Source organism: Pimephales promelas, chromosome 11 (genome assembly GCF_988280905.1).
Source record: "Pimephales promelas chromosome 11, fPimPro1.hap1.1, whole genome shotgun sequence".
In the NCBI taxonomy this organism is placed as follows: Eukaryota; Metazoa; Chordata; class Actinopteri; order Cypriniformes; family Leuciscidae; genus Pimephales; species Pimephales promelas.
In genome coordinates this window covers 23,931,614-23,943,711 of record NC_142779.1, presented here as the reverse complement: position 1 = coordinate 23,943,711, position 12,098 = coordinate 23,931,614, and the positions used below count along the sequence as shown (strand labels likewise).

Below are 12,098 nucleotides of genomic sequence, written 5' to 3'. Positions count from 1 at the left end.
TGCAATAAAAGCTAGGGGGTGAAATACATATTTGTTGCCCACTATATCTTATTGAATATGTAAATGCATGCACCTTTTGTTATAGTTGTGTTTTTGGTATAGTTGAGTGATGATTTTCCACTTTGGAAACTATGCATTTTCTAAATGTCCTGTATTTATGTTTTTTTTTTTTTTAGGACAGTGCAGAGAATGAGGTGGACAGAAATAAATGCTGTACGCTCTGTAACATGTTCTTCACATCTGCCATTGTGGCTCAGTCGCACTACCAGGGCAAAACGCATGCTAAGAGAGTACGCTTGGTGCTGGGAGAGTCGCCAAGTCTGCCCAAATCCACAGGTAAGATAAGCTCAAATAAATAGACATTTAATCTTGTTTTTTTATTATTATTCATGTTACTTCATATTCACATACGCAGAGTAGGGACACTGTAGTGAATTAGATACTCAGAGGTGTGCATGTGCTCAGACAGTTATGAATCAGAGCTGTAGGAACATAGTGACTGGTTCATATTTGAAGCCCAGAGTGTGAAACTCAACCTAGAGTTCAGTTCTGCTTTGTTAAAGCCCTCCGGCCCAGCTGTGTGTGCAGTGGTAATGAAGCTTTACACAAGCTCCAGTGAGCGTCCTAGAACACTGCATGGATCCACAGACACAAAGACATCTAGAAACATAATATTGCACTGTTGAGTAAAATTGTTGCTAAATGTGCAAAACTGTGATAAGGAGGCAGTAAGCCACCAATCACTAAGTGAACGTTTTGTTTCCTTTAGTTCCCATATCATTCTAATATGCTGCCTTGGTGCTAAACATTTCTTTAGAATTTCCAATGTTAAAAAAAACAGATAATGTTAATGTCTATTATTGTTAAATGACCCTAAACGGTAGTGTGTTTTACAGACTTGGATGAAAGTCAGTATTTGTCTTGATCATTTTTGTATTTTCTCTGATTTAGGGGAAAAAAAATAAGCAATGCTTTTAAAACATAATATTACACATAGGTCAGTGTCTTTCGCTGGTCATTTTCAGACCACAATTTAATAAATTGAGCTGTCCAAAACTGCTCAAGTTTTGCCTCAAACCACATGACGAATGAAGCCACACAATGGTGACGAATGAGTTTAACTCTGATTTCTCTAGCTATTTGAGTAAATGATACATAATACTTACTTTTAAGTGTGCACTTACCGTCCACCACCAAACTCTCGGCCGCTCTTTCTTCAAAGAAAAATGCTGTTGTCACCAGCGCAATGACTTATGTGGTAGGATTGGCTGCTAGGATCCATTTATGTACCCTCTCTTTCACAGGGAAACAGAGTTAGAGGTTATCTAAGTCCAAGTTCATTGGTGTGTTTGCACACATGCTTTACAACCGGGCACACACAATACCCATAGCGATGAGCAGCTCAGAATAATGAGAATCTTTTGAAAGGGAACAGCATTTGTAAGGATTTCAGCTGAATTAATTGCATATTGATACTTAGGGATTGGCGTTTAGAACAGAGTATCAATCAGAATGTCTGAGAAATATCAATACATTTTGCTGTAGATAAGTCTGCCAAAAACATGATGTTTATGTCTATGACAATGTTTTTACAATCCTAACAAATGGTTTCATCTATTCTCAGTGTTAATGAATAATTCAGAACTTGTTTACAAATGACTGGCCATAATGTGGTGTATAGCAGCTCTAAGAAGTATAATTAGATTTCTTTTTTACAGTAAAGGTTTGTTTATTTATTTAATGTAGAGCCGGTGTTTGAAATGATAAAGATATGAGTACAGGCTCATGTATCTGAGGCATCATTGAATAGAATTTAAGCAATTAGTGTTATCATTCATGTGCTGGAGAAACAGTCAGTCAGGTTGCAGAGATGTCTTTTATTTATTTTCTTGCTTGAAGCACAATACTGCCTGAGAATAAGTTCATGCAACAGTTATTGCATGGTCAATGTCATAGGCTAACTTGAAAATAATATTGAGCTTAAATGGTCAATAAAAAGAAAGAGCGAGTCATTCTACTGATGCATCTATGTCAGCCCATTGATCCATGCACATACCTAACTAACCTTCAGCCCACTCAACCACCGACTTACCACACCTACCCGGTGTAAACATGGCATAACTGTAGGTTGCTGGTTGCCAAGCAATATTACAAAATTCAACTGATAATAAGTGTATGTATATCAACTAATTTTTAATGGGTTTAAACGTGGCTCGAATCAAACATATACTATTTAGATTTTTATAAACAGAGATGATGAGATAATGTATAACTTTGTTAATTAAACATTTGTGAAAACGGTCACATTATGCACATTCATATTATGTGTTCAGTCTATAGTTGTGTTTGCTTACAAGGTTACATCGCAAACTACTGGCCTTCCATGAATAATACACCGTTTTTAGTCATTTTCACATATCCATGTGAACAGGGATGGTTTTGGCAACCGTGTTATCTTTTCTGGTTTTATAACATTGTATTTAGTACATTGTTGTCATGTAAACATACCCTTAATTATGTGAAGGATTTAATTCAATAAAATATTGCTACATATAGTAAAGATATTTGTGGTGTTAGACAATATTTATATTTCAAATGAATTCTGTTCTTTTGAAATTCATATTCAAAGAATCATGAAAAAAATGTAAACACACCGATGTAAACACGAACCGCGTGCTACACAAAACACACTGAACAGAGCGAACACAAAACCGCACGCGAACATGAACGTTATGCACAAGAACGACCATAAGTTCATTCTTTGCACTCATAACAGAAAAGAAACCCGTAGAGCATGCATGTCCGAATCAGATGTGCTGTGATTCAAACACCACACCCGCACATGTAACAAGGCACCTGACATCGGAAGAAATGTGGGAAGTAGGTTAAACTGTGAAATGTATGATGAAATTTGCAAACACCAAGAAATATTTTACACCAGTTCGTATTTTGAGTACATTTATAAAATCCGCAATGAGACTGAGCTCGAAACCTTGAATAGCTTCCGCGTCAGTGACTTCACTGTCAATCAAAAGGAAATGCAGTCCGGACTCCAGGCCAGCCGACTTCCCCATTCACCCCAGAGACGCTGAGCGTCCGTGGGCGGGACATAACCGCAGCATTTTTCCAAAGACCGTCTAGTTTCGAAGCACTGAAAAAAACTGTTCAAAACAGCCCTGCTGAGTTTCAACGGGAAAATGCCATAAGGAAATGCACTGAGATTGCACTTCAATGTCTCACTGTCATTGAGACTTGGGACTGGGAACCACATGTCAATTTTCTCGTATTTGAGGTGTGGTTAATGTGGCATGTGCTAAGAATGTCTATTAAATGCGCCTTTATGTAGCTCACAGTCAATCGTTTCAATAATACCAGATGACGTATGTAGAGCGACAGAATTAGACGAGGAAGAAGTCGATGGGTTTGAGATTTATGTGTACACGATGGCGTGTATCTAAAGGCCGTTTCACACCGCGTGCGTGAGCGGCGCTTATTTTTTTCCAGTGTGCATGTTAATCAATGAGTGCATTCACAGGGGTGCAGGAGCAGCGTGTGAGCGTCGAGCAAGAGCGGTGCGTAAGCATGCAGTGCTCAATTAAGAGCACCTATCATGGATTTTTGAAAATGACTGTTCATGTAGTGTGGAATATAGCTCTAAGGGAATGAAAACATCCTGCAAAGATTTATATCTGAAAGTGCACCTTATATAAAGTTATTGTCTTTCAAAAGTGAGAGTCGACTCACTTTTGTCTTTCAAAAGTGAGAGTCGATACAAAAAAATTTGCTCATTGGCCGCTCCCAACAACTGCGCGCGCAGAGGGGAGTGTAAACTTGAAGTCTAGTCTAGAACACATTCAAAAACTTCGGCTGAATAGCGTCATGTCGAGAAGACGCTGTGTTCTACATTGCAAAGACAGTTCAGCCACTTGTTTTCATTGCCCAGGGATGAGCATGTGGTTAGAGTTCATATTTGCAACGATACCACAACAGTATAGCCTGAACCTTGTGTTCTCATCATTTTAATGACTAATCATCATCATTCCAAAACATAAATGAATTCAAATGTGGATTCGCAAGCTGGTTGTTCCCGAAGGAGGGCTCAGTATCCAGTGTATATGGATCAGGTTCGTCCTCCTCCGAATCACAATCTGTTATTAATAATGTTTGCTGTTATGTTTTCTGTAGCATGCACAATATTATATTGTGTTGTGTATACTCCGCTCTTCTTCTAAGCTTGGTAAAGTTAGTTTTGTTTTTGATATTCATTGAAAAATGTCAATTACCTCCTAAATGACTTAGCCAAATATGACTTCGCTCTATATAATAAGCACTGCCCCTCAAAAGCCGCCGCAACTGTGAGTTTCGCCGGGAAAGCTCACTCTTGACGGAGATGCGAGTAAGGGACCGTGTGGAAAGTGCACTTGTTCTGACACGTTTGTTCAAACACTATATACAATTTTCAATACTTGACAAGCTATAATCCTGGTTATGGGCGTTACGTTGCCAACAATCTCTGCCTACAGTTTAGCAATAACAACTGACTGGGTCATTTGACCAATCGCCGCAGATTCGCGTCACTCAAAGGAGGTGTTTGGGAAAATGAATCGTCGAACGAATCATTTGGGAGTCGTTAAGAAAATCGGGTAAAAATAAATGCATATTATACGACAAATAAAGTGTTGTTTTTTTGTTTTGTTTTTTTATCCTTGCATGCACGTTATCCTGCTTTTGGGAACTCCCAAAACAAAAATAGGAACATTTCAAATGCTATGATAGGGGCTCTTTCATTTAGTTTATGTAACACACAGACAGCTACATAGGACTGCAGAACCCAAATCAAACACGAGTGTATGGTTTATTTGTGAGTTTTGTTTTTTATCCGGTCTATATGACTGAAAATATGACTGAAACTAATAGATTGGAACCATTTTCTGGGTTGTTTTGTTGTTTAACATTTATATGTGAATGTTGTACACCTCCCCATAACTTTCAAGACTATCAATGTTGTAAATTTGCAGTGTGAAACGGACGACCGTAAAGCTGCATCGAATGGTAACTTCGTGTGTGCTGCCATGTTGGATCCATAGGTATAAACAAACTGCTTCGGTGTGTCGCACACAGAAGACGTCGTCATCGTCTTGCTGCTGCCTCCCCATTTTGTGATTACTTCCCTAAATGAGGTGACAATTTGGTCCATGGTATCAGGCTAAAATTGCGCTGTGGCAAGGCAGTATGGGGAAACCCAGGCTAGCTGTTTTCTGTGTGAGACAAATTAGTTTTAACATGTCTTCCCATATTTGATTACGTTCACTTTAAAGTGATCCTAACCAGATCACAAATGTGTACTTTCTGCATTAAGGACAAATGGCATGGGTTTCTATCTTTAATCCGTCAATGACTATTGAATTTCATTCCCTGTCATACGGGGGGAATGATTTCAATTAAGCAGGGTAGTGTTTCTTACAGTCCTCTGGAATAATTCCACTGATGTGTCTGGTTATCCATAAAGTAGATATTATAACACACTTTCAATGATAAGAGTGAGAATCATCATAGTTCACGGAAGTCAGAATTCTGTGGGTTTCTCACTCCCTTTTGACTCGTTTTTTTAGTCTTTTGTGACAAAGATGAATCTCAGATGGAGATCACACAGTAGACGGCTTTATAAAGTATTGGCGAAACAATATGAAAGGACTTTTCCACAAATGTAAAGAGAAAGTGGTAGAGCTGGGGTTTCAGGAAAGATTAGAGTCAAAAGTAACCTTCATGAAAATCCAGAGTGCTGCTCGCTCGGGAAAACTCATCAGATGAGGATTGGTGCTGACAGTTGAAGCGGATGTGATTGAATTGCCCTTGAGATTTTTTTTTTTTTACTTTCCAACCCCCTTTACCTGTCCAACTCTCATCTCTTTCTACTCTTCTTGTCACTCCATCTGTAAAACCATCTTTGCTTTGGGGTTCAACTACAACATCTGCACACCATGCCGTGCTCTGTGGGAATAAATACAGAGAGTGTTAGGGATATGCAAAATTATTTTATATGGAAGCTATGCATATGTTGAATGTGATTTCACCAAGTACATCTATGTTGATCCTGGAATAAATTTCCAAACAACCAATCAGATTTGATGGACAAGTTTATAGTTCCTGTCAAGTTTAGGGCTTACAACCAGGGTTAGGTGCTTCTACACATTTTTCACCTATCCCGCTGACTTAAGAGATAGCTTAAGGGTTATGTTTTACAAGAAGGGATAGGACAACATTTTCAGACAGGGATGTTGCTCTTGGATCAACAAAATATATCAATCCAGGAAAAATCACAATGAAAAGCACTATAACCATAAATGCAGAGTTTTAAGATGTGACCCTTCAGATTCTGAAAAGATGTTAACATGCCATTATTTTTTGCTTTTGAAAGGAGCACAAGAGATTGAAACAAAACGCATAGGTCTTGAGATAGATTGACTATTTTTAACTTGAGACACATTCTTACAAAAACCCTCATAATTATTTATAAATGTATTGTTGATTGCTGTGAATTTGTTACAAAAGCACTGCTTTGATGACTGTATCGGATAAAGCGGATTCATTTAGAGTTGCAACTTCTCAGAGAGGATTTTAACTTGCTGACAGATCAACAGTAGGAAACTCTCAGCATGCTAAAAAATCCTGCTTGAAAAGTCTCTAAATTCATTGTTAAAAACACTGAGTACACTAAATTCACCATTCAACCAGTCTGTAAGTATGTCCACTGAAAGCAAGTTTATAGAGAACCCAAATGCAGTTTACTTACAAAACATAAAACAAAGGCATGGCGTGGCATTAACTCAAAACATGGACATGACCAGAATGCTAAGCAACAGTACTTACCAATACTTGACAAGGACACGTGGCGAACATAAGGGCTTAAATACACACAAGACAAGGCTAGACAAGGGACACTTATTAACAATGAAACAATGAACCAATGTCAACACATAATACATGGAAGGATCACGTGACTTGAGCAGGGGATCACAGACATGAAACAAGAACATGAACCAAAACCAAATCATGATCTAGTCGAGCATTCTGACCCAACCCCAATGTCTGTATGCATGTTTTGTCAGACTGAAAGCTGGTTTTAAGTGATCCATGCACGGTGATATAAATCATCATGCTCACCCGAGTGAGAGGTGGGTGGTGAGAGCAGAGAGGTGTAGTTACAGTATGTGTTCTTGGATGCTGCAGTATGAGAAATCAACTATGCAAGGGATAATGTAGAGCGAGGCAGTTGTTATAGCGAATACAACCCCGACAGGCTGATCAGGACCCCGACATGACTACATGGCCACCTACCAATTAAATCAATATTTTGACTCAATATTGATTTAAAATAGAGTTTATTGATTTAAAGGAGTTTATCCTCCAGAGTCAATAGAACTGTGTCCATGGCAACGCTCTGTTTTTCATGGCAACGGTATGGCAAAGATGGCAGTTGCATGCACATGTCCTGCATGGAATGGAATGCCAATCGTCTTAACCCTTGCGCATCCATAGTAAAAGTTGAACCTTTGGGGGAAAAAAAGGTGTTTTAAAAGTTATTTTGGGGCAAGTCATCAAACGTTTTCAGCGATTTTATCATATTTTACTGCTGTTTTTTTACATGCGTTTTTTTGTTTTGTTTTCTTTTTATGTCCCAGTGACCAATGAACGTGCAGTTCTGACTCTCTGCCCATTCATTTAGATAGGAGTGTCCCAAATAGCTGCCCGGAGGCGTTGCCAAGATGGCAGCCGAGTGCCATGACTTGCCTAAAAGGACTTTGGTTATACTTAGGAGAGATCTGTTTATCAAGAAATACCAGAAAATAACCATGTCATATAATACATTAAATTAACAACTTCTTAGCAACCAGTGTCCAATTTAAGATTCAATATTTGTATATTTTTATTATATATATATATATATATATATATATATATATATATATATAATATATATATTATATACATCAGGTTACCGTAAGTTAGCTAACATTAGTGAACTGTTGGTCACGTAAGCTGTCGCTGCAATTAACCTATTATCTTCCAAGCCGACCTTCTCCGAAAACTGGATGAGGAAGGACCGGAAACTATCACCATGGCGTATTTGAGGAGCGTTATGGACCTGGCTCTTCGCGCCGCGAAATCCGCTGCACAGGCCATTGGGCGGAACATGGCTTCTCTCACCGTTGCTGAGAGACACCTATTGCTGATGTTATCTGAGATTCCGGACTCGGAGCGCGCCGCGTTCTCAAACGCGCCCATCTCCCCAGCTGGCCTCTTTGGATCATCCTTCAAATATATAAATAATATATATATATTATATATATATTATATATCTATATATAAATATATATATAGATAGATAAATATATATTTATATATCTATATATAAATATATATATAGATAGATTCACTGAGGTTTAGAAGACGTCACAGGCTATGAAGCTCTTCTTACCAAAGCGCTCTAACTTTGCAACAGATCGCCCAAAACAGCCGTCTGCTCGAAGCTCCCAGCCAAAGCCCCCGCCCGCCGAGGCCAGGATGGATCGCTGCTCGAGGGCAGACCGCTCTTTGGCCAGTGGTCAGAATGGGAGAAGCTCCTACATATAAACGTTCAAGAAATGATGGCAGTCAACAACGCGCTGAGGCGTTTTTGTCCCTGAATAAAAGGTCACCACTTCTTGGTCCCAGTTCTGATGCAGCTGACAAGCACTGCCCCATGGCCAATATCTAAGAGGAAAAACCTCCTCTCTCAGGTCAAGGGCTCGATTTGGTATCCTCGCCCAGAGCTGTGGTCCTTGCACGCATGGGCCATCAATGGGTACCCGCAAACCTCCTGGAGAGAGTGTTAAACACAATCACGCAGGCTAGAGCGCAGTCTACTTGACTACTCTATTCCTCAAAATGGGCTGTTTTTTTGTTTTTTTCTGGCTGGTGCAAAGCTCGAGGATTTTCACCCCTAGACTGCAGGGTTACGGAAGTTCTCTCCTTCCTTCAAGAGCTACTGGACAAGGGCAGAACCCCATCCAAGCTCAAAGTTTATGTGGCAGCCATAGCAGTATTTAAAAACCCGCAACTGTCTGAACTGTTTTCAGACAGACTGAGCAGATTTTCGTTTCGTTCAATGGACGTGCTAAGGGACTAGCCGCATCGAAACAGAGACTATCCAGATGGATAGTTGATGCCATAGCGCTGGTATACACATCTAAAAGCTCGAAGTGTCCTTTAGGTGTTAGAGCGCACTCCACAAGAGGCATGGCCTCATCGTGGGCTTGGTCTAGCAGGATTACTTTGCAGGATATCTGTATGGCGGCAGGATAGGCCTCCCCGTCTACATTTATAAGGTTTTATAACCTAGAGGCTCAAAGGTTACTACTTTCGGTCTACTTTCGGTCTAAAAATCAGTATTGTCTGCCCCGTTGCTTCAGCTCAGAATACTACAACCACTTGAGCACCGCTCGCTGATCGATAAAATAACTCCATGGGCAAAAGTAAGACCCATACCGAACATTTTCACCCTGACTGTGTGGAACACTGTTAACCCCTTGAGGTCGGCTAACGCAGCAACGCGTTTTAGCAAATTTTTAATAGCAGAAAAATAGACATAAAGTACTCCATCATTTCTGGTCGTACAGAGTTAAGAAATACGTAAAAATAATCTTTTAAATGTCTACTTTTTATGTGCCCATCTACAATTGAAATAAAATATTATGCTTTTGTAAAATAAAGAAAATAAACATGGTGTGCTTTAGGGCTGAACGATTAATTGCATTTGCGATAATATCGCGATATGATGAAACGCAATTTTTTGTAATCGCAAAAGCTGCGATTACACTGGTCACGTGACGCGAGAGAAAAGCAGTCTGCAAGATCAAGCATCAACATGGCATGCTATGCAAATAGGTCTGGCATACAGAAAAGAACAGTTTACTTTTAATGATATTGTGTTATTTATTCTCCCACCAACAATTCTAGATCGATTCAGAGAATTTCAGATTCGAGTCTGAGCTTAGTTTTTAAACACTGATGCGTGCTTTAGAAACAACCGTGTTCTGCTTGCTTCTCTCTCTCTCTCACTCACTCGCTCACACACACACACACACACACACACACACACACACACATACACACACACACACACACACACAACACGACACGACACCGCTCGAACCTTCCGAAGCATAGTGTTTCATACTCGTTCAGGGTTTAACCGAATTAAAAGAACATTCGGGGCCAGATTCGATGAGGGTGCGGCTATCTGTGCACCGCCTAACAGAGAATCGCATTCAAATCTGCCTCCATTTTGTTTGCAACGCCCAACCTCCAACGATCCAATCAATTCCCGAAGGACAAAATCAAGCCCTGCCTTACATTTTATTTTCTAATTTCAGAAGTCGTTTCACTTAGATATAAGTCACAACAAGGAAAAAATGACAATCTCAACTTCCGTTTCACGCAGACTCTAATTCAAAATAAAGGCTAATTGTTGGCTTCAGTATCTCGTGGAAAAGAGGTTTTCCCTTAGCATAAGATATTACGCAGGACTTGTTCCCTTTTCTGGAAAGAACCAAGGTTACATTAGTAGTACGGGTACGATTCAAAGCATTGTTTCTATGATAATTTTTAGAATGCAAACTTTTAACCAAAAAGGTATTAAGCATTACTTAATTTAGCATGAGCGTGTAGGGGTTAAAAATGAGTTTATAAGCTGTTAAGGGGTTAAAAAGCTGTTGCAGTTTTACTACAATGGGTGTTTAGCTCATTCTAACTTGCGGCAGTGTCATCTCCTGTGGATATTTGGGGTTGGTAACCATGGTAACAATCCCCATGGTGTCTTTGAGAGTGTCACCTGGAAGATCAATCTATTTGCTTGCTTTTTCCTCATAAGATGGAGGAAGGTAACCTAACTCAGGGGTGAATTTTCATCTCCACATGTGCTGACCCTCTCTTGACCTGCATAGATCAGTCTTGGAGCCATCACTGTGTTTGCCAGCAGGGTAGTTCCAGCTGCACTCAACAGAATCTTTATTGTTTGTTTTGATATTGAATTGGCTCATATATGCTATATTAATAGAAGTTTATTGTGTTCTGTGCAGAGTCGGCCCCTCCCACCCCTCAGACCACAGACACAACCCCTCCCACGTGGCAGCCGCTGACCAATCACGGAGAGGCGGGCAAGTACTGCTGCTTGTGTGGCGCCTGGTTCAACAACCCACTGATGGCACAGCAACACTATGAAGGCAAGAAGCACAAGAGAAATGCAGCGCGGGCGCGATTGCTGGAGCAGCTGGCTGGCAGTCTAGATGCCAACGAAAGTACAGGTCAGTCTTCAATTGAGTGGTAAAGTTCAATTTTAACAACAGAAATCTAAATCTTGTTTCCTCTTGAGTGAATGTCTAACAGGCTACAAGGATGCAGTTAATGCATTTTGTAGCACACGTTTCTTACATCCAGAAATATTTCAAGTCAAGTCAAGTCACATTTATTTATATAGCGCTTTTCACAATACAGATTGTATCAAAGCAGCTTCACAGTGATAACATGAAAGTAGTACAACACAGATCAATAATATTGTTAAATATTAAATATTACATAACCCCAACTAAGCAAACCAAAAGCAAGCCAAAAGCAAGGCGACAGTGGCAAGGAACCAAAACTCCATCAGATTGGATGGAGAAAAAACCTTGGGAGAACCCAGGCTCAGTCGGGGGCCAGTTCTTCTCTGGCTTACATTAATATTGTTTATATATAAATAAATATTAAATATAAATATTGTTTATGTATAAAACGGCGCCATAACATATCGCAGGCGTTGAGTCGTCTCTTCAGAGGCGTTGGTCTTCTCATCACAGGCGGTGGGGCATCCGAAATCCCCGTGAGAGGCTGGACACAAAACTGGACCTGACGAACGCCATTTTTCTCGGGACAAGCGTCCCGAGATAACAGCGGAAAGGCAGATGGGAAATAATTAGCATAGCTGATGTTCATAATGATTTCCATTATACGGGAGTCGGTGTTAGAAAACCACTATCTCACAAACTCTCCGTAACCTGAACTCTCCACAACCCAACCAT

At 39.9% G+C, this 12,098-nt stretch overlaps 1 protein-coding gene across 1 annotated transcript in view; it reads left to right on the top strand.

The window, feature by feature from the left end:
- The window catches only part of LOC120489902 (zinc finger matrin-type protein 4), a 147,665-nt gene that overhangs the window by 73,704 nt on the left and 61,863 nt on the right, over positions 1–12,098 (top strand). The window contains exons 4-5 of the mRNA XM_039687132.2: positions 177–336; positions 11,121–11,345. Of these exons, the coding sequence (XP_039543066.2) occupies positions 177–336; positions 11,121–11,345 (385 nt within the window). The remainder of the gene's footprint in view (positions 1–176; positions 337–11,120; positions 11,346–12,098) is intronic.